Source organism: Acomys russatus, chromosome 27 (assembly GCF_903995435.1).
Source record: "Acomys russatus chromosome 27, mAcoRus1.1, whole genome shotgun sequence".
Taxonomy (NCBI): Eukaryota; Metazoa; Chordata; class Mammalia; order Rodentia; family Muridae; genus Acomys; species Acomys russatus.
Window position 1 is genome coordinate 30,544,266 of NC_067163.1, and position 24,123 is coordinate 30,568,388.

General features: G+C 36.7%; 1 protein-coding gene across 5 annotated transcripts in view; it reads left to right on the forward strand.

Annotated features, from left to right (window-relative positions):
* The window catches only part of Pcm1 (pericentriolar material 1), an 81,488-nt gene that overhangs the window by 35,626 nt on the left and 21,739 nt on the right, over nt 1-24,123 (forward strand). For 3 of the 5 annotated variants that reach the window (XM_051169534.1, XM_051169537.1, XM_051169535.1), the window contains 5 exons: nt 593-764; nt 4,452-4,810; nt 17,051-17,215; nt 22,108-22,280; nt 22,582-22,713. In XM_051169534.1, the coding sequence (XP_051025491.1) occupies nt 593-764; nt 4,452-4,810; nt 17,051-17,215; nt 22,108-22,280; nt 22,582-22,713 (1,001 nt within the window). The remainder of the gene's footprint in view (nt 1-592; nt 765-4,451; nt 4,811-17,050; nt 17,216-22,107; nt 22,281-22,581; nt 22,714-24,123) is intronic. The other 2 variants (XM_051169538.1, XM_051169539.1) reach the window with 1 other exon arrangement.

The window sequence follows — 24,123 nt, forward strand, 5'->3', positions numbered from 1 at the left end:
CCCTTTGAGGCTAGAAGAGGGTATCAGACAGATCCCCTGAAGCTGAGTTACGGGTACTTGTGAGTTTGTATAGGTGCTAGGAACTGAACTCTCTGCAAAAGCAGTTCATGGTCTTACTGCTAAGCCATCTCTCTGGTTGCTTAATTTCTAGTTCTTTTTAAAAAATTATTATTACATTTTATTTTTTTATGTATTTCAATTGCATGAGTGTCTGCATCACATGCATGCAGTGCCTCTGGAGGCCAGAAGATGGCATCAAATCCCATAGGACTGAAGGTGTAAACAGCTGTGAGCTGCCAAGTGCTGGGAATCAAGCTCAAATCCTGTGGAAGAGCAGCTACTGCTGTAAGGGCTGAGCTCTCTCTTCAGCCCCCACTTCTAGTTCTTAAGGGAAAACCATTACTTTTGTATCACATATGTCTCAGATATAGGAGGCTGATGGTAAATGATAAATGTGCATTAATTTATTGAACTGACAGATTGTTTTGATAGGTTTAGACAGTATGTTTAATCTGTTAAAACTCTTATAAATAAAATTTAATTTCATGTAAGGCTAAGGTACTTCATTCTTTCTTCTCCATGTTTTTATTAGGAATGAATTTCAGCCCTTTATTTCCTTCTAATTTTGGAGATTTTTCTCAGAATGTTTCTACACCAACTGAACAGCAACAGCCATTAGCCCAGAATCCTTCAGGGAAAACAGAGTATATGGCTTTTCCAAAACCCTTTGAAAGCAGTTCTTCTCTTGGAGCAGAAAAGCAAAGGTACTTGATTGTATCAAAGTCTGATGCTTTTACCATTCACTTAATTAAAAAAAAAAAAAAGGCAACATTTAGTTTGTGTGTGTGTTTGTATTTGTGTATATGTATGGAAGCCAAAGGATAATTTGAGGGGTTAGGTTCTTTCCTTATAGCATATGGGTACTAGAGACCAAACTCAGGTCTTCAGGCTTGGTAGCATTTACATACAGACCTATATTGGCGGCCCACAGTTCACTTTGTGATACAACACAGGAAGAATTTTTGTTATTGTGTAGCTTGATATATATGGTATTGGTTACATGAAATTTATATATCTTATAGATGTATAGGTCTTATAGATCCCTTGAGCTTAAGAGCTTAACAATTAGAGTTTTGGTCCAGAGTATCTTGTGAGATTCATATAAATTCATCATCACAAATGTGTGATTTATTCTTGATTTGATGTTTGTCTTTAAGTTTAAAAAGTTCAGTGTTTAACCAACTTAGTACCGGAAACTGGTAGTAACTCTTAAGGAATAGTTGTTTGATTCATAGCTTCTGAAGACCATCCAAATATTATTATATTGAGTATTATTTGATTGTAAAAACAACTTTTAGCTGGGCTTGGTGACATATGCCTTGAATACTCAAGAGGCAGAGACAGGCAGATTTTTGGAGTTCAATATACTGAGTTCTATATACTGAGTTCTAAGCCAGTCAGAGCTGTGTACTAAAGTTCTCTCAAATAAGCAAACATTTTTTTTTTCTTAAGATTTATTTACTATTATGTATACAGTGCTCTGCCTGCACGTACACTTTTGGGCCAGAAAAGGGCATCAGATCACATTATAGATGGTTGTGAGCAACCATGTGGTTGCTGGGAATTGAACTTAGGAACTCTGGAAAAGTAGTCAATGCTTTAATAAAGGTCATAAAACTTACTATAAAGTGCTAGCAAGTAAATATTTTAGTTTGTGTAAACCATATACTCTATAATAGCCATTCATCTATGCAGTTTTTTACTAAAAGAAATATACAAAAAATTGAACTGAGAATTTTGCTGGGTATGGTGGCACATGCCTTTATTTTTAATTTTAATTTTAATTTAAAAATTTAATATTTTTACTATTTTTATTTTTTATTAATTTATTCAGATTACATATCAATTGTTATCTCCTTGTTTCCTCCCGTTATTCCCTCCCTCCCTCTTTTACTCTATTCCCCTCCCCTAGTTGTATGACAGAAGGGGACCTCCTCCCCCACCATATGGTCACAGCCTATCAAGTTTCATCTTGGTAGCCTGCCTATTCTTTCTCTGAGTGCCGCCAGGCCTCCCCACCATGGAGAAGTGGTCAACTATGGGGCACCAGAGTTCATGTCAGAGTCAGTCTCCACTTTCCACACAACTATGGAGATTGTCCTGTCCATTGGCTAGATCTGAGTAGGGGTTCAAATGTTTACTGCGTGTATTTTCCTTGGTACAGAAGTTTGAGCAGACTGCCTTGGGTTCAGATTTGCCCATCATGATGTTCTTCTTGTGGGTTTCTAGGACCCTCTGGATCCTTCTATTTCCCCATTCTCCCATACTTCTCTCACCTAGAGTCCCAAAAGGAGGTCCCAGCATCTATCCCAATCTCCTGGTAAGTGGAGACTTTCATGGGACATTCCTTTTGGGCTAGTGTTCCGTTATAAGTAAGTATATATACCATGTGAATCTTTCTACTTCTGGGTTAACTCACTCAGGATGATCATTTCTAGTTCTATCCATTTGCCTGCAAAGTTTAGGATTTCCTTGTTTTTAATAGCTGAGTAGTATTCCATAGTGTAAATGTACCACAGTTTATTTATCCATTCTTAGACTGCAGGATATTTAGGTTGTTTCCAGGTTCTGGCTATTATGAATAAGGCTGCTGTTAACATGGTTGAGCATATGTCCTTCTTGTGTGGTGGAGCATCTTCTGGGTATATTCCAAGGAGTGGGATAGCTGGGTCTTGAGGTAGCCCTATTCCCAGTTTTCTGAGAAAGCGCCAGATTGCTTTCCAGAGTGGTTGTATAAGTTTGCATTCCCACCAGCAATGATCGAGTGTTCCCCTTTCTCCACCACCTTGCCAGCATGTGGTGTCACTTGAGTTTTTTATCTTAGCCGTTCTGATGGGTATAAGATGGAATCTCAGAGTAGTTTTAATTTCCATTTCTCTGATGACTAAAAATGTTGAGCATTTCTTTAAGTGTTTCTCAGCCATTCAATATTCCTCTGTTGAGAATTCTGTTTAATTCTGAGCCCCATCTCTTAATTGGGTTATTTGGTTTGGTGGTGTTTAATTTCTTGAGCTGTTTATATATTTTGGATATTAGACCTTTGTCAGATGTAGGGTTGGTGAAGGTCTTTTTCCAGTCTGTAGGCTGTCACTTTGTTCTGTGGACAGTATCTTCTGCCTTATAAAAGCTTTTCAGCCTCATGAGGTCCCATTTATTAATTGTTGACCTTAAGGCCAGGGCTGTTGGAGTTCTGTTCAGGAATTGTCTCCTGTGCCAGTGAGTCCCAGGCTTTTCCCTACTTTTTCTTCCCACAGATTTAATGTCTCTGGTTTTATGTTGAGGTCTTTAATCCACTTGGACTTGAGTTTTGTGTATGGTGACAAATATGGGTCCAATTGCATTTTTCTATATGTAGATATCCAGTTAGACTAGCACCATTTGTTGAAGATTCTATCCTTTTTCCGTTGAGTAGATTTGGCTTCTTTGTCAAAAATCAAGGGTCCATATGTGTGTGGATTCTTATCTGGGTCTTCGATTTGATTCCATTGATCAGCCATACTATTGCTATGCTAGTACCATGCTGTTTTAATTACTGTTGCTCTATAGTACAGCTTGAGATCAGGGATGGAGATTCTTTTGGAGGATCTTTTATTGTATAGCATTGTTTTAGCTATTCTGGGTTTTTTGTTTTTCCATATGAAGTTGAGAATTGATCTTTCAATGTCTTTAAATAATTGTGTAGGTATTTTGATGGGGATTACATTAAATCTGTAAATTGCTTTTGGTAAGATGGCCATTTTTACTATGTTAATTCTTCCGATCCACTAACAAGGGAGATCTTTCCATCTTCTGAGACACATGCCAGCACTCAGGAAGAAAGGGCAGGCAGATCTTGGTGCATTTGAATCTAGCGTGGTCTACAAGGCCAGGACAGCCAGGGCTGTAATGCAGAGAAATTTTGTCTTGAAAAAAAGGGGGTGAATTTCATATATAACATTCACATGTGGAATATTTTTCTGATTAAAAAAAACTTTTTTTTTTTTTTTTTGAGACAGAGTTTCTCTGTGTAGCCTTGAGTGTCCTGGGGTCACTTTGTAGACCAGGCTGGCAAAAAAAAAAAAAAAACAAAAAACAAAAAACAAAAACAAAAACAAAAAAAACCCAAAAACAAACACTAAAAACTTTTAAGAATAGAAACAGGTAGTGGCTAAATTTGTCTTCTAAGCTAGAGATTTATGACTCTTGAATTAAAACATACAAACCAGTGTCTCCCCGAAATAACCTTTGTAAAACACTTCTAGGCTCTATGATAAAAAGTTGCATGTTTTTATGAAAACATTTTCCTAGCCTATTGATTTTAATCCCCTAAATCTATTCCATCTATGGAGATTTCAATTAATATAAGTAGATCTTAATTGTGATGTCTGAAACTTTTTTCTTATATTGGTAAGGAATCAGAAGCAGCCTGAAGAGGAAACTGGAAACACTAATGCACCATGGCTATATGATCAAGAAGGGGGAGTAGAAAAACCATTTTTCAAGTCTGGATTTGCAGTGTCTGGAGATAAAGCTACAAATGGTAACCGCAAAAATCAACCAGATACAAGCAGAAGAAGACGCCAGTTTGATGAAGAATCGTTGGAAAGCTTTAGCAGTATGCCCGATCCCATAGATCCAACAACAGTAACTAAAACATTTAAAACAAGAAAAGCATCTGCCCAGGCCAGCCTGGCTTCTAAAGACAAAACTCCCAAATCAAAGAGTAAGAAGAGGAATTCTACCCAGCTAAAAAATAGAGTTAAAAATATTGGTAAGTTTTGAAATCTGTTGAACATTTAGTTATCTTTATAGTTTTTAAAATCTTAAGTGGCATTTAGTGTAGGTATTTTAAAGCATTGCATTTATTTATTCATTGTGCTTCTTACACTTTCTGTTGTTTCATATATATATATATGTGCATGTATATATGTGTACTTATACATACATATATATGAATACTAATATACATATATATGTGCTCATATACATATATATGGCTATATACACACATGAATACCCGTAAGTGCCAGCATGCTCCCCTCCTAATGTCATCTTCTTTCCCTCCCTCCCTCCCTCACTCTTTCTTTCTTTCCCAGTAAATCCAATTAGTACAGCTCCTATGTATATGGGGCCATCCATCAGAGCCAGAGAAATGCTGCTACTGGGAACACTTCTTAAAAAAAATGATTCTCTGCCAGTAGCTATTCTCAGCTGAATAGTATTCTCCAAATTTTTTATTATTGAACAATTTCCCAGGTACCCAAATGTTACTATTATTTGTCTTTCAATGTTATACCAGGGCACTGCATTGAATTTTAATCATAGCTTCTCCCTAGATTCTTGATAATTCATTTAATCTAATTCTAATTCTTAATACATTTGGTTTTTTTATTACCATGAATGAAAACACTTTTAAAACAGGCTTACTTATAAACTAGTGTTGAATTTTTTATTGAGTAGAATCTTAACATTCTCTTTGTAGCATTGCTATGTTTATCTGCTTTTCAAAAATAGGTTCTTCAAGAATTTTTTTAAGAGTTTGCTTAAGTACTAGATTTAAAGCAGTTTAACTAATTAAACTCTGAATAAAGGTCACATGTGTAAATATGGTGAAACTAGAGAAGCATTCTTATGGAAAGTGGCTGTTTCTAAGACAGACCAATGAATAATCACTTAAGATTTGATTTTCTGGTCCTTTGTCCCTACAAATATTCTGATATATAACTGAAGGAATGTGAGCAATTTTTATTGTAGCATTATCAACAACACTTCTCTCATTTAGCTAGATAATTTGATGTGCCAGGGTCAGTAGTCTATAAACTTTTTAATGTTTGATATAGTGTCTTCCTGAGAGTACTGTTCCAAGTATAGATTATGATTCATCAAGAGAGTCTGAGACAGGGTGGAGAGATGGCTCAGTGGATAAGAGCACTATCTGCTCTTCCAAAGGTCCTGAGTTCAATTCCCAGCAACCACATGGTGGCTCACAACCATCAATAGTGGAATCTGATCCCCTCTTTTGGCAGACAGGTGCACATGCAGATGGAGTGCTCATAAATAAAAAAATATATATATTTATAAAAAAGAGAGACTGAGACAGGAAGATTTGAGAGTTGAAGGTTACACTGGGCTACTTACCAAGACCCTTTTTAATAAACAAACAAACAAAAAATCCTGATTTAGTTGGTCTGGAAGAAATCTATATTGTTGTGAAATATCTTTTTAAAAATATTATTAATATAACTGCTCTTTATTCCTGAGAATTTTATGTTCTATACAATGCCATTTCCCTCCTTCAACTGCCCATATATTCCCCAACATGTCACCTTCCCAAATTCAACTTTTTGTTGTTGTTGTTTTGAGACTGGGTTTCTCTGTGTAGCCTTGACTATTCTGGACTCACTTCGTGGACCAGGCCTGCCTTTAACTCACAGAGATCCGCCTGCCTCTGTCTCCAAGAGTTCTGGAATCACAGGCATGTGCCACCATACTTGGTGTCCTTTTTTTTTTAAGGTGTAAAATTGTTTTACTTTTTATGTGTAAAGACTTGAATGATCTCTTTCCCTGGTAGATGGTATTGAATAATCCACTCAAGAAAGATCACTTAGTGTTACTTTATGCAGCCTATCTCCTTTGTATACTGATGGAGAAACACTCCTAAAACTTGTTCAGTTTGTATTTCTGAATCAGACTGTACTGGCTTGAGTAGGGTAGGAAAAGCAAGAGCCCTGCCCAGACTTTTGTGGGCGGCTCTGGTAGAACTGCTGGTGACCCATCTTACCTTTAGATGGCCAATGAGAGAAAAGATTGTCTATTTCAATAACTCACTAAGTCTAATTAGTGCTGCCCATATGTACATGGGTGTGGTGGTCATCCACTGGAGCACAGGAAGTGTTGCCAGTGGATACACCTCAAAAAGACTCTGTCCCAGCAGCTATCAAATGCCAATCACTCTTAATTAAGGAACAAGGCCAGGCCAGATGTTTGGCTGGCTTGGTCTTTTATAGGTAATCAATGCTACTGTGGGTTTATGGGTCCAGTAACCATGTGATATCTAAAGGACAACATTTCACTGCACTTTTCTCCATTCTTTGGCCTTTAAATTCTTGCTACTGCCTCTTTTGAAATATACCTGAGCCTTGGGGCTTAGAGTGTACTATTGATAAACATATTCTGTTTAGGGCTGAACACTCAATTCTTTTCAGCATTTTGAGTAATTTCACGTCTTTGCATTAATTATTGTCCACTGGGGAGAAAAGCCTTTCTGACCAAGATTTTGAGCATCTCAGATCTGTGAATAGAAACATATTTAGAAGGCATTTTACAATTACCATTTAGAAAAATAGTAGTAGCAGGTTCAGTCCTAGGGCATAAGACCTCCCCATCCTTGGGCTTTTGATAAGGATTATAGTACCCGGCATGAAACTCCCTGCTCTGGAGCAGGGCTCCAATCCTGTCAGTATTGCACCAGTGAGCACATCTTGCCAGAAGGTCTGTATTGTGGCATGCAGCATCCAGCACTGGGCATTGTTCATTGATGTTGTTTCTCTCTCAGCAGCCTTCGTAGCTCCATCTGGCGTTAGGAAAACTAGCCAACAGAAAGGAAGTTTCTCCTCTGAGGTTGAGATTGATATCTTTATGTTCTATAGCCATAGGGTATGGTGTCATCAGCAATAGGATCTTACCATGGAGTTATAGGTTTCTTTTTCTGTGATAAAATGTCATGACCCAAAGCAACTTGGGAAGATATGGGTTTATTTTAGCTTACGGTTATAATCCATCATGAAGAGAAAGAACCTGGAATCAGAAACTGAAGCAGAGGTCATGGAAGTGTACTGCTTACTTACTGTCTTGCTCCACATGCCTTGCTCAGCCTGTTTTCTTGTAACACCTAGGACTACCTTCTCAGTTTTTGTTATCACCTGCAATAGGCTGCTGATACCTCCTACATCAATTACTAATTTTTAAAAAAAATGCAAAAGAGACTTGCCAGTTGAGAGTCCCTCTTCCCAGATGATACTACCTTGTGTCAAGTCGATATAAAACTAATACACTGGATAGCCAAGGGTACTAACAGTAGCTTGCAGTGTTTTGTATACCTTTGGACTCTCCCTACCCAGTAATTTGTAGAGGTGTCTTGTGACTTGCATTACAATTTTCATATAATAATTCATGTCCTCTGGGAGCTACATTGTCTACCAATGCAGGGTGATTTCATGCAAACATTTCTTTTTGTTTTTGAAATTAGTTTATTGACATGGTTTCCTTCCTTTGTGTTAGTTCACACTCTGTATACCGTCTTCTATCTTATAGTCCTTTACTCCCTTCCCCTGCTGCCAGGAAACCTCTCTTTGCTTTCACAGCACATGTATTATACTGTCACTCCAATTATATTTTGCAAGTGGATTTTGAGATAGTAGTCTTCCATGGGTAGGGCTTCTGTACCACCTTCCTTTAGATTAGCCTTCCCAACAACCCCTTGGTTTTATCCATACTTTTGCCTCCCACCCTTAAGCCTTTCTACTTTCAGTGGTGGCCCTTCCCAACTCCATTCAGAAAAAAATGGCCTGTTCTGGCTCCCTCTTATGCTCCAAGTTAAATACATGAAACAAATAATTTGAAGCTAGAATTTACATTTAAGAGAGAACATTCATTTGTTTTTTTCTACCTATGTTACAACACTCAAATTCTCTTTCTAATTCCTTGTATTTAACCTTCAATTATGATTTCATTTTTCTTTACTGCTGAGTAATATTGCATTGTGTATGTGTACCACAGTTTTCTTATCCATTTGTATATTGATGGACATAGAGGTTGATTTACTTCCTAGCTATTATGGAAAGAGTGGCAATGAACATTGAAATGCAGGCATCTCTGCAATAGGATAGAGTCTGTTGAATATATACCTAAGAGTCATATAACTGAATCTTACGGCTATTTCTGTTTTTTTTTATAGAAATTCCCCCCCCCCCTCCAAATAATTCCCAGTGTAGCTGTACTGGTTTACATGCCCACCAACAGTTAGAGTTCCTCTCTAACAGCATTTGCCCCAATATTTCTTGTCGTTTGTGTTGCTGATTGTGACCAGTTTGTTGATGCCATCTAGATGGCTCAGCTTTTTTTTATTTTTTATTTTTTTTATTTTGGGGCAAAGATCATTATTCTGAACTTTGTACTGCCTTTCCTCATGTGTTACTTTAAAAATATCTGCCCAAGTAATAATTGACATTTGTTCAGCTGTCATTCACTGCCAATGTTAAGAACATTTGTTGTTCTTCCAGAAGACCTGGATTTGGTTCCCAGCACCGACATGATAACGTATAACCATACATAATTCCAATTCAAGGGATCCAATGCCCTTTTCTGACCTCTAAGGGCACCAGCCATGTGGTGCACGCACAAACATGTAGGCAAACACTCATACGCAAAATAAAGTAATCTAAAAAAGAAATTTTTTTCAAAGATAAAGGGACCAGAGAGGTCACTCAGCATAAAGGCACTAGTCATCACCTAGAATTGATCCTGGAACACATATAAAGGTGGGAGGAAAAGAACCAACTACAGTTTGAGGAATATTGGTGTTAGCTCTTATTTGAAAGTCTGGTAGAATTCTGTACTAAAACTGTCTGGCCTGGACTTTTTGGTTGGGGGACTTTTAATGACTGCTTCTATTTCCTTAGCGATTATAGGACTATTTAAATAATTACTAACTTCATTTAGCTTTGGTAAGTGGTATCTATTAGAGCTAGCCATAAGAGAGAATTGTGTTCTTAACTACTGAGCCATCTCTCCAGTCTCCAATTCTTTTAAAGAATATTACTCATTCTTGAGCTCTAACAACTCCCCTCTCTTACCCTTTCTTCAAGCCCATCCTTCTTTTTCCTTCATGTCCTCTTCTTTTTTAAAACAACACACTGTATTAGTCACTTTTCCATTTTTGTGCTAAGACACATTGACTAAGGCAACTTTATAGAAGGAAGAATTTATTTGGACTTAAGGATTCCAGCAGGATGAGAATCCATTGTGATGGGAGAGCAGCAGGTGTGGCAGCTTAAGGAAGAAGCTAAGGGTTTATTTTACAACTTGAACTGCATGTAGAAAACAGAGCATAAACTCAAAATGCTGTGAATCTTTTAACTGTCAAGATCCTGCCTTCAGTGACATACTTTCTACATCAGTGCCATGGTTCCTAAGCACACACCCCAACAGTGCAATTAGCTGGGGATAAAGTATCAAATGCCGGAGGTTATCGGGGACATCTCATTCAAACCACCACACACAATAGTCAGTGAATGCAACCAGTGCTGACTGTGTTTACATAGCCAACCATTGCCAGCCTACCAGTGACTACTCCCTACCCCAAGAAAAGTTCCTCCCCCTTCCCAATCAACCACCAGCTAAACTCCTCAGCTTAGGTGGAGCCTCATAAGTCTATCCCATTCATGCTGGATGCTTTACTGGCTTGTGCACAATCAGTATATGTAGGTAACAATAGCTTTTTGAATTAGTAAGTGCAGCTGTCATGTTCAAAAGACAGAAATCCTTCCTAGTCTCTGACTTGTAGTCTTTCTGCCTCTTCTTCTATGATATTTCCTGGGCCTTGCTTGTAAGGTTGACATAGATTTCCCATTTAGGGCTGAGCACTTAACAGTTACTTTCATAGAATTTTGACCAACTGTGAGTCTCTGTATTAATCTATGCCCATTGCAAAAAGAAGCTTAACTGATTAATATAAGAGCAGGATAAACCTATGACAATGAGCATATTTAGAAGATGGCTTGAGAACATGCCATGCTCCCTTGTAGGGCTTTGATCTCCCTAGTCATGGACTTTGAAATAGGTTTACAGTACCAGGCATGAATTTCCTCTTGTAGAGCTGGCCTCAAGTCCAATAAGAAATTAGTTACCTTGTAACAGTCATGCCACTATTTACCAATGATGTGACAGAGAGGTATTGTAGCATGCAGGGGCCACCGCTAGGTGTGGCTATTGATGGATGATGACTTCCTCTTCAACTGGCCTACATATCATCTTTCAGCACTATAGAAGTTAGCCAGAAGGAAGGGAGTTTCCAGGTCAGTTCCAGCTTAATTTTCCTACGTCTTGTATCCAAAATGTGTCGTGTCTTTTGTAATGGTTGAAAAGAAGATGCCAGATAATAGATATGGTATGGAGAAGTTTATTTGTAGAAGCGTGGGAGAGCTGGAAAATGGGTGGGGAACCCCAAGAGGGAGAGAGAGAAACAGAGAGACAGGCAGCAAGAGAGAGAGAAAGAGAGAGAGACAGACAAAAAGAGAGACAGAGAGAGAGGAAGAGAGGTAAGAGAGAGACAGAGACATGAGTTGGGTTTGCCCTTTTTATAATCCTGGGCAGGGGGACTCCTGGTAGCAGGCAGGTAATGATGTCATGGGTTGCTAGGCAGTATGCTAACATTCCTTTTCATGTAAGGTGGGTTAAAGTATATAAATGTAGGTTCATTGGAAGCAGCTTTTGGCTGCCATGCAAGGGGGGAACAGAGAGAGGGGACAACAAAATGTCCAGATTATATGGTGCAGGGGAAGGAAAAGCTCCACCCTGGAAAGTTCAGGGTAGAGGACAAGATATATTAGCCACATCCTGCAACAGAAAGGGACCAAGAAGTGTTGGGAGAACCTGGAGCTGTTTGTCCCAGGTCTAAAGCACACCATTTCAGCCTTCTGCAAATGGATAAGGGATGAAGACATCAGTGTCTTGGACTGCTTTCTGCTGACATTGGGGCGATGACGGAGTTAAAAGGCTGAAATGTTGGCCAGGTCCAGGAAGAGCAGGCTGTTGTATTTGCTGTCCGGGGTCTGAGAACATCTGCATCTGGGAGGGACAATGCAGGTCCAGCTGACATGATCTGTGAGGTTGGACTGCAGCACCTGTGGGTAGCTGCTTTGGCACTTGCGTCTTGGATATAGGAAATCTGGCAGGATACTGGAACATTTATGTGGGCAGAAGACAAAGCAGCTTAGAGAGAACATTCCCTTTAGGTGTACTTTCACAACCTTTGGTAGAATGATCAGAGATGAAGATTTTGGAGTGAAGAAGAGAAAACTTGAATGTAGGGAACTTCCTTGTATTTTGCCTTAGGTGTATATGTGAAACTCTTGGGAGAGCAAAGAGGAAAGGTTCAAACATGGAGAACTTGCTTCCATCTTACTCTGTTGCTGGCAGTAATTAAAAGGTCTCATTTTAGATCTGTCCAAGTTTGATTGGAGAGTCATGTAAGCTTAGTAGCCCTTAATATAGGCATAAGGATTTGAAAATCTGTAGAAGGCATCCCAGAGGGAAGCCTGAAGGGACAGCAAATGGACTGTTCTCATAGGGAGAGGAGAAGTCAGTGACCTGTCAAGGCATCCCCTGAGCAAGATTTAGCTCAATGAGATTGGTACACTCTGTTCAAACAGCTCTTCAGCTGCTGGTCAGAGACCAAGCACATGGCCTGAGAGCAGACATGGTTACCTAGCCCTAGGCTTTTAACACGAACAAGAGGGGAAGGAGACGGAACTCTGCTGGTAGAGGGAGATCTCACTCAAGGGAGAAGGTCCTAGATGAAGGGTTTGGATGTAGGTTGGCAAGAATGTCAGGAAGCTTCTATGTCAGTCAGAAGGGAAGGCTCAGCCATCAGCAGGTGTTGAATGCAAGAATGTAGCAATTGGGTAGTTAGAGGATTTCCAAAACCAGAGAAAACAAGAGGAATCACACCCCCAGAGACAGGCCCTAGATGGGAAACTTAGCTGGGAAAAACTTTAGGTTAAAAGTATGATTGCTGTTTGAAGTGAGCTTAGGAAAGGCAGAAGCCTTAGGGATCTTTCTGACACCTGTGAAACATGGGGAGGACAGAAACTTCCTGTAAAGCAGAAGGGCAAAAGCTCACTTGATCTAAATTTTCAGCATCAGGTACACATCATGAAAGATGTCTGTCCAGAAGACTGGATGCATAATATTTAAGCACAATGAAAAGCATTTTAAGTAAAAGACAAACGAAAGGAAATTTAAAATCTTGAGCTTGGAACTCTGATAGAGGATTGTATAGTTGAATGTTTTTACCATAGATTAATAAATAGAGCTCCATTGGTTAGTGTCAACACTCTGAACAGTTAACACAATAATAGCATAGCAACAGGAAGGTAGGAAACATCCTTTTAGACTCTGACCTTCATAACTTGTATTTACTAATCTTAAACAGCTTCTCAGACCTCTAGCATCCCTAAAACATCATCTTGAAAGCTTTAAGACGTAGGTGAAATTGCTGTGAGCAGTTACTGTCCTTTAGCTAAAAGAATGGTAAAGAGTTATATCTGAGACCTGTCCTTTAAATCTGGTAACAAGGTAGACTCTATCTAGACCTGACAGCAGTTCTAAAAGTTACTAGGAGTAGCTCTAGGACAGGAGCTCTTAAAGCCTGTCTCCTGCATATGAAGAGGACTGGGAAGGTATCTGAAGCCTGTTTACCTTTAACCTGAGGTCTGTGAGTAAGGCAAACCTGTTTGCTTTTTAAAATAAGAGATCTAGTATCTAGTAGTTGTAACTAGCTAATAAATTGACCAATGAACTAACATGGCAGATTACTTTGGGCTAAGGAGCTAATTGTCTGTCTTCAAGCTATCAAACTAACATCAGCTTAGCCATCAGTGTGATCAGAGACCTGAAAAGGATAAATTGTAACCTAAATGAATCTATGTATTAATAAAAATGACAGAGATGACCAATTTAGGCAGTTGTCCCATGCTTCTGTGGCAGCATGGCACCGTGGGCAGAGGCAGTCTGGCCATCAGGCACAGAGGACAAGAGGCTGTTTCTGTGGAAGGAGAACATGCTCGTTTTCAGCAATTTGAGACAATGACTCTCTCGGTGACCAGTTTGTCCACATTTTAGGCTGGGACCTAGCAAGAAGGTGCCCAGTGGCCAGCATATCATATATGGGCCACCAATTTTAAATACAAAATATGAGCCACACAACAGATATGCTATGGAGAAATTTATTATATGAGCGTGGGAGAGCATGGAAGTGGGAGGGGCCACCGCAGAGAAAAAGAGAGACAGAGACAGAGAGGGCAAGAGAGAGGAAGTGGAGAGCAAGAAAGATAGGAAGAGAGTAAAAGAGGAACGAGAGGGAGGAAGAGGTGAGAGAGAGAGAGAGAGAGAGAGAGAGAGAGAGAGAGAGAGAGAGAGAGATGAGGAGGCTTTGCTCTTTTCTATACTGGGTTGCTAGCCCATCTAGTGGCAGGCAGATAATGCCGTCACAGGTTGCTAGGCAGACTGTGGGCAGGCAGTATGCTAACATTTTTAGTAAAGGAAATCTTACCTACTTAGAAGCACACTATCAGAGCAAGCAAAACCTAGCTAAAGAATTTTTTAAAGGAAATACAGTTGGACAAAATAATAAGGGCATGAAGCAGGTTGAGTTATAACATACAAATTCTTTAAAAATAGAGAAGTGGTTTTGTAAATATTAACATTCATTTTTAAGAGGGTAGATACATACCATTAACTCCTAAATTACCAATTTTGAAAATCAAAGAATTGCTGTTGTAGACAAAAAGTAGTAGTTGATAAAAGCAATTTGAAGGGCTTATTTTAGAGGCTTAAGAAAAAATCTTGGGGAGCTCTAAAGTGCTGTGAGTTGTAAAGTAAAAAGCAAGAAGCACTATTTACATACTAAAGATCGTAAAGGATTTGAGTTTTGTATAGCTAACTTTTGTCCATCCAGGAAGAAATGGAGAAACTGCATGTACAGGGTGATCAAAGTCCTGAATATTAAAGATAACGAACTAAATAATAAATAAATAAATAAAACAAAGACTATGTTTCCAAAGGCAAGAAAAAGTTATATACAAAACAAACAAACAACAAACAAAAACCCCACACCTAACTGGCATTAGGCAATTTCACATTCTATAGAAGAAAGATGAATATATAATGTAAATATATTATAGAGGCAAATCTCTATAATCCTGGCATTTGGGAAGCCAAGGAGGACTTAATTCATTTAAAGTCATCCAACTTATTAAAACAAAGCAAGCAAACAAAAAAAGAGGGGTACAAGTTACAGTGTCCTGGAACTGCAATTTAAGAATATTGTCTTAAGCTGAGAAACCTGGCTTAGCCTTTCTGAAGCAAACCATGGAAACCATGTATGATTCATAATAGAATTACCTTTGTATAAGGAAAGATAAGGCAGTACACCAGCTAGTCATGATTGTATACACCTGCAACCCCAGCACTGTGGAGAGTGAGTCCAGAAGACTGCTGTGAATCTGAGCTACAGAGTACCAGGCCAGAGTCTGTTACAAAGAACCAAAAGAGACAGATAGATAGAAGACAAACACATATGTACTTTTTTGTTTGCTTGCTTGAGGCAAGGTTTCTCTGTGTATTTTTGGAACTCTCTTGATAGCCGAGGCTGACTTTGCCTCCCATGTGCTGGGATTAAAGGTGTGCACCACCACTGTTCACCTATGAGGTATATACAAACAGACAGACACACCAATTGCATTGTATATTCAAAGGTAAAGGGCCTGAAGCAGCAGGATTGCTAAAAGTTTGAGAACAAGTGGAACTATTAGAGCAAGGTCATGTATCAAAAGAAAAAAAAAAATCAGTAAAATATTAGCAGATGCTAATGTATCAAAAGAATATTAGATAATTGGCTATATAATTAACTTTAGAAATATTTCATGATGTGTTACCAGAAAATCTGTATTAAGAGGAAAAAGTCATTCATAGTGGTAGATTAGATTTAAAGTCATTTCTAATGAAACTAAAAGAGTGAATAAAACAAAATGAAAAGCAACTAAGGACAGTAAAACCACTAGGCAGTGCCTTTCCCACTGTAGAATGGAAACACTTCACAGGCATTTCTGTCAAAATGGGAAAATAAAGAGGGACCTTCTCTATTACCAGCTTGCTTAGCTTTATTTGGAAACTTAGGACCAGAAATAATTGAGATAACTATTAGTAAAGAGAAATATTTGTTTCTATTAGTAGTTTTTGGCATATTAGACAATCCCCAAAGATGCTGGAAAATAATTAATGTTAATAAGGTAAACTATTGAAATGGTTAGTAACTAGGTGGGCAAACACTTTTCCTTGCTAACAAGAAAAAAGTGGTTTATAAAAAGTTACATATGTTTGGATAATATAAAAAAGATTAGGTATAAGAACATAGCTACTTCTGAAATGAAAATATATAAAATTAAATATAAGCCCTCTCCAAATTAAGTACATTTAGTTTTAGTCTGGTTTGCATTGCCTTGGGTTGTTTTTTAACCTGACCCAAAAAAGAAAAAAAAAAAGTGGGTGGGTGGTCTCGACATATATGGAAGGGTACATATCTCAGAGTAGCCAAGAAAAGAAGCTAAGTGGTCCTTGTTTACCAAATGATAAAACATACTGTATGACTTCTGTGACCAAAAGAATAAATATAGCTTTGGAATAGAAACTAAAACAGTGTTAAAAAAAAAAAACAAAAACCAAACACATGGTCAGTGTTTATTTTGACTCAGTGGGAAGAGGATAGATTTAACCATCAGTCCATACAGAATAAAAGAAATTGAGTTGTGTCATATAACAAAACAAGTATGAGGTTAAAAACCTAAGGAAGAGAGTTTAGTAATGTGTATGTTTGTTTTTGTTTTGTTGTTGTTGTTGTTGTTTTAAATTTCATAACATTGTTGAAAACATGTTAACTTGGAATCTGGTAGAGAATTCAGATCCTAAGAGATTTGCCTTATACTGTACTGTGAGTTGAGGTGTTATGATGAATATCAGAAGATAAATGAACTGTTATAGTTGATAATTGTCATTCTATTCTTCTGAAGGTTATTCCAAAGGTATTCAAAGACATTATTGTATATTCTGTTTATGCCAGGCCATTATAGCCACTCAAAACTGAGTTACTTGTACTATTTTACTATGGAAATCAGTTTCCCTTTCAGTTTAAGTTAGTTGCAACTGATAACAGCTGTCACTTTTTTTACCCGAGGGTATGAAAGTGCCAGTGTGTCTAGCACATGTGAACCTTGCAAAAGTAGGAACAGACATTCAGCCCAGACTGAAGAGCCTGTTCAAGCAAAATTATTCAGCAGAAAGAATCATGAGCAGCTGGAAAAAATAATAAAATATAGTAGGTCTGCAGAAATATCTTCAGGTATGTTCCTCTTTTTGTTTTTGTTTTGTTTTGTTTTTTTGTTTGTTTATCTTAAACCAAGGAATTCATCTTAAATTTGGGCATTACACTAAAGCAAGTTTTAATAATAGACTATCACAGATTTCTATCATGTGAATAATTTTAATCATAGAGAAATGTAAACTGGAAATACTGTGTGTTTCTGTGATCTCTTTAATGTTTCTGACTCATTAAAATTTCTTTTAAACAAATAATTGCTATTAATATGAAATTCCTAATTAAAATTCTGAAAAATTTACCCTAAGAGGATTTTATATGAAATCTTATTACTTCCCTTCTTAAAACACTTTTTGCATCATGCCTGTGATAAAGTGTGTGTCTTATAAGTGTAGCCCTCAAGGAATTGGTTCTGGTTCCTTCTTGCCCTTGTGTATTCATTTCTCACAATCTGTGCCTTGGACCTTTTCTTTCAGAGATACTGAATTAGAGCATGGTATTTTTCAGCTCACCATGGCTGTTATCTTTTCCATATCACACCCATCCTCCTTTACCTTTTTTCTTTTTAAGTCCCTTTCACTCCTAAATAAAATTTCAGTTCTAGAAACTTGAAATTGTATCTGAATCTAAGGTTGGTTAGCGTTCCCTTTCCTCTTTTATTTCTACTGGTGCAAGAATGTTCTGTTTCCATTATCTGAGTGACACTATATAGTATTAACTTATTTTAGATGTTTGTGTCGCCCTTTTGAGTCTTTTGGTAGCCAATGACTAATTTTTATATTTTTATACTGAGTGTCAGTATAATACATGATAGGTAGTATGCTCTTAATAAAGTTCACTGAATGAAGTCATGACTGTCACCATTTTACTTTAAGTAAGCAGCAGTATTTTACTGATATATAAAGAACAGGTACATCTCAAATACAAAGAGTTGGGAAATGTAGATTCATCCTCTTATTTGTCGTCTTGGTGAAAATGATGCCTGCTACCATTTGTATCATACTTCATTAATTACAAAATTTTGATTTAAATAATTTTTATCCATGTCATTTGAGCCTCTTAATGCTACATTTTTTTTTATTTCAATGTTTCAGTTGTGGAATCATAAGGAAGGCACCTATTTTCTTTCAGCACTTTTAAAAGGCTAGAATATGAAATTGTACTTTTCTATAAAATCTTAACTTACTAAGTTAAGGTGATTTTAACTGTTCTTTGGAAATCACTCTAATGGAGCAGAAGTGAGGAAAATTTGGGTCCTCTAGAAAAGCAAGTCAGCTATCTCTCCTGCCCATTTAATGACAATGTTTCCAAATACAGCATATACTATTCTTTGCAATAACATGTCACTGTAGGCAAATGTTTTTAATTTTTTTCTCATCGCTTATTCATATTACAAACCCCGTCTTTATAGCATACAAGCATGTTATGTTCATCCTATGTCTTCCCTTTACTATAACATATGCTAGAATACTACAGCAATCTAACAGTTTAAAAGAAATACATGTGTTAAGGTGCCAGGAGGTAACGATATGCTTAGTTCTGGTATCCATATTTGTTACTTTTCTCTATTGAACCTAAAATCCTTATATTATCCTGAAGTTTTTTTTTTTTTTTTTTTTTGGTTTGGTTTGGTTTTATGAGTTGGGGTCTCTCTATAGATCCTTGGCTGTCCAGGCTGTTCTTGAACTCGAAATCCACCTACCTCTGTTTTCTCTTCCTCAGTGCTGGGATTAAAGGTGTGCCTATCACACCGGACTTGTCTTGCTATTTAATTTTAAGTGTGTAGGTGCTTTGCGTGTGTATGTTTGTGTGTTGGATGCCAGGGGCTGGAGCTACCATGTGGATGCTGGGAATTAAACCTGAGTCCTCTATAAGAGCAGCTAGTACTTTTAACTGTTGAGCCATCTTTCCAACCTTTGAATTTCTTTGTTTAAAATTTAGCTGAATGTATATGTTATTGAACGTATGAAGATTAAAAACTCGTATTCTGAAGTCTCTCATTTATAATTCACAGCAGGCAGAACTGGCTACCTTTCTTGTTTTGTTAACATGAAACCTAGCACATGTCTGTGAAGGTTGTAGAAACAGTGTTTGAAAGTTATTTGTTTCGCAGGGTGCTGTGGCGCATGCCTGTAACCTCAGCTCTGGGAGCAGAGGCAGGCAGATTTCTGTGAGTTCAAGGCCAGCCTGGTCTACAAAACAAGTCCAGGACAGCCAAGACTACACAGAGAAACTCTGTCTTGAAAAACAAAGAAAGAAAGTTGTTTCATATATCTGAAAAGTATTAATTTTTTGGTAGATACAGCTTTTATACTATAGCTCTTTTTCATTACCAGTCAATATCTGAATAAGTAATAAACTATCAAACCAACTGCGGTGTACATAGGTTATAAGAAATAAAGATCATAGAAATTTAGAGATATTCCAAAATGCTATTTAGATTCCAAAATACATATTTGTATTAGGCACAGTTTTATTTTATTTAGAATTATACAAGTACTTCAGCAGTACACAAGCGATATTTTTATTTAAAATGATTGCATATGATTTAGCAGTATAAAAACATTTAGCTCTAGTGCTATTTTGAAACCTTAGGAGACTCTAAAGAAAGTAAAACAAAGGTGATAGAGATGGCTGAACTGCTAAAGTGCTCAATGACAACTAAAATGTCAAGACAGACAAGGACCCAGACTTTACAAAGCTGGATGTACAGTAGTAGAATCAAGATTTGGTTGGCAGAGATTAGGGAGTTTTCGAGCCTTAATTTTTTCAGGAGGAAAGATTGACGTGAAATTTAAATCTCTTAACTGCATAGAAGGAGAGATGAAGGTTGTAATTAATTTGGAATAGTTTTATTGTAGGATGATAATTTATCATATCAAACTACTAAGCCATTGATTGATAAACTATTTTCTTAGAGCTTTGAAACAAACATTTAAAAAATTAAACTATGACTCAGTCATAGACCTAGGGGAGGGGGATAGGGTAAAAGCTGGAGTGAGGGAGGAACTGGAGGATACAAGTGATGGGATAATGATTGAGTTGTAATCTGAATAAGTTAATTAAATAAAAAGTTAAACTGTGATTTAGTTGCCATATGCAAAGTGAAGATTTATGTAACAAATTAGTACCTCCTGATTTGGATTTTTTTATTTTGGGGGGTTGTGGTGGTTTCTGGTTTTCATTCCTACTTTAATGTCACTTTTATTTTAATATATTGCATGTAGACATTTTGAAACTATTAAGAGAACTTTAATATAGCACCTTTTAAAATGTATGACTATCTTAAGGAAAGATAGGATAGGTTGCATGAGCTTTACTCTTTTTATTTATTTTTATTTTATGTGCATTGGTGTTTTGTCTGCCTGTATGTGAGAGTGTCAGATCTTAAGAGTACAGTCAGTTGTGAGCTGCCATGTGGTGCTGAGATTTGAACCTGGTCCTCTGGAAGAGCAGAGTGCCCTTAGTGCTAAGCCATCTTTCCAGCCCCATATGTTTCACTTTTATTTTATATTTGTGGAAAATAGCACCTGGGCATGTAATATAACTTAGCTAATTAGTACAAAGTTTCTTTCTTTCTTTCTTTTTTTTTAAATTACAGTACCTTATTTTCGAATTATCTTGCCCCTAGTCTGCAAAAAGGATTACATCTTTATGCTCTTTGCATGCTTTTTAAAAAACCCAACATACTGAAATACTCAACCTTTTTTTATCTCTTAGATTCATCACTAATTTTTGAAGGAAATAAAACATTTAACTAGATACTTGGAGCTCTACTATTGTTCTAGAAAGATTACAGAATTTGACAGCTAGAAGAACCAGTTGGGTATGGGTTGCTTTTAGTTTTGTTTCTGTTTCTAAAGAAAACATAAAATTTCCAAATTTTCACCCTGAAAAAGTTTAGGGTTAGCTATAGTGTTAAAAGTAGCATGTATGAGGTCCTGGGATTGATCTTCATCACTAAACACTCACACAAAAAGAGGATGACTTTAGAGAGTGTTGTCAACAAGTTCATGGGGCAGTATTTTAGCTAAATAATACAGTGATGTGGAGAATCTGACTGTTGTAGTTGTGTACTCACTGCTCTGATGTGTACCAGTTAAATAAGTATTACATTGTAGTGACATTGACCAGATATGACCTAATTGTGCATTGTTAAGCTGCTGCACTGTTTTTTCTTTCAACATTAATAAGCAGATTTCCTTTTTTGTTAGGAAGTTTATATAACCAAAATAAGCCTAAAATAATTTAATTTAGCTTATTGCATTCATGTGCTTATAGTTCCATGAGGTTTGGTTTCATTTTCAGATCAGTTTTTGCCTATGTGGTCCAAGATGCTGCCTTTAATTTGTAACCTTCCTTATGTTCCCCACTTTTGGGATCATAAGCAGGCTTTACCATACCTGGTATTTTTTTTTTTTTTTTTTTTTTTTTTTTTGTTGTTGTTGGGTTGTTTTGGGGGTTTTTGGTTTTCTTTGTTTTTGTTTTATTTTGAGACAGGATTACTCTGTGTAGCTGTGGCTGTCCTGGACTTGTTTTGTAGAACAGACTGGCCCTGAACTCACAGAGATCCACCTGCCTCTGCCACCCCAAGTGCTAGAATTAAAGGCGTGCGCCCCCACTGTCTGGCTATCTGGTCACTCTTTTAATTGAGAAATTAATATGATTCTCAGTGGCATCAGATACTGCTATTTTTGCTATTTTATTACATAGTAGTTATCTTGATATATTATTGTTGGTGCTTTTTTATTTGATTGTTAATTGATTTGTTCCCCAAGGTCTGCTTGCTGCCTTGATGAACAAAGCCCTGAAATAGAATTATGTTCTGTTAAAGGTTAGGAAATGATGCAGATCAGTAGGAGTTATTATAAAGGTATTTTATTGTTATTGTTTTCTTGATCTTTTTTATCTTCCAGAAACTGGGAGTGATTTTTCCATGTTTGAAGCTCTACGAGATACCATTTATTCTGAAGTGGCGACATTAATTTCTCAAAATGAGTCTCGTCCACATTTTCTTATTGAACTTTTCCATGAGTTGCAGTTGCTTAATACAGACTACTTGAGACAGAGGGCTCTATATGCATTGCAGGTATCTGATCTCACATTCTCTGACAGCTCACTCCTTCCTTAAAGGAAGCATGTCCTTATCTCTGTGTATCTTGATTTGTTTTCTGGTTTTTGCAGTAATTCATTTAAAACCTCTTATATAGCTTCAGTATGTTTTAGGTTATCTTTACACATATTTTCCTGTGTTTTACAGTCTTTGCTTCATATTTAATCTATGAAAAGTACTTTGTTTTCCATTTGCCTTTGGTTTTAAGTTTATAATATGAATTTGGAATGAAGCATATATATGTCTTGTATATAAATGGTTTTATTTCATTATTTAGGATATTGTATCCAGACATATTTCTGAAAGTGATGAAAAAGAAGGAGAAAATTTAAAGTCCGTGAATTCTGGCACTTGGGTAGCATCAAATTCGGAACTTACTCCGAGTGAGAGCCTTGCTACTACTGATGATGTAAGCCAATATGATAGGTTAAATGTGAACACACGTCCAACATATAATAAACAAGTTGAAGTTATTGTCAGATTGTTGATATTGCACTCGAAAAAAATGATAAGTTGTGAAGCCTGCAGTACCCACATACATCTTTAATAGGTATCTAATAAGGCTTTGTTGTGTACTTCAGAACATTAAGTACACCAAATAGCAGTTAAATCAGAGAACCTTTAAATATGTAAGTACAAAATTAATCAAATTAAGTCTGTGTGTTTAAAAAAAAAAAACCTGGACAAAAGAAAATCATCCAGTTACAAAAGTATAATTTAATGTATTTTACTTAGACAAATTTCTGAAAAAAAAAATAGAACATAGAAAAATGATAGAATGCTTTTATATTGCTAGATATTTGGGAATGGCCTATTTACAGGTTCAAACATTAATTATGGGTCTTGTATAGCAAATACTCTTTTTTTTTTTAATTACTCAAGCACCTGGAGATCTCTGAGAAAGAATAGAATAATGGATTAGCAGATAACTTCTTACAGATTAAGAGTTGGAATAACATTGTTGTGATTTTACTACTATTGGAATGTTAACACAATGTTTTCTGAAGATTGTATTTCTCTAAAAGGATATTTTGTCTCTGTTTTAGGTAAGAATACTGCTTAGAAATTATTGAGGATTTTCTTGTTTTTTCCTCTTAAACTCATATTGAAGACAGTACCTCCTTAACTCACCCTTTCTTCTTAAAATTGTTCTCCACTATGCTGTAAATCTTAAGCTACTATCAAACCTGTGTCTAAAAATTACATCGTTTATATTTTGTTGTTTGTGGACAAGTGGATGTATGTGTGTGCTATAATGTGTACATAAATGTGTGTGTGTGTGTGTGTGTGTGTGTGTGTGTGTGTGTGTGTGTGTGTATGTAGTATGTAGTATATCTGTTTGTGCACCTATATATAGAGGCCAGAAGTTGACATGGAGTGTCTTCCTTGATTACTCATGACATTATCTTTTGAGACACCGTCTCTCATTGAACCTAGTGCTTGCTGATTACTGGATATTGTGATAACTTGGAACATGCTCAGCTCCATAGTTTTATATTATTAAATATAAATTAGAAAGTGAGTACTTGTTACAGTGAACTGAAAATGATATATTCCTTTTTGTGGGAAATGAAAAATGACACAACTGTCTGTCTATATTTATTTGATGATGGGGAAGGAATTTCTAGATTATAGTAAAGATGAGATAATTTGGGAAAGACTGATGTCAAGTGATAAAAATTGTATGGATGAGAGATGATGGAGACTATAGAGTATGCAGAAGGACCTTCTTGATTGATGGAAATTGTCTTTATAAATTTTTTTTAACTTAGTCTTTTTTTTTTTTTTTTTTTTTTTTGAGAGTGGGGCCTCATTTTAT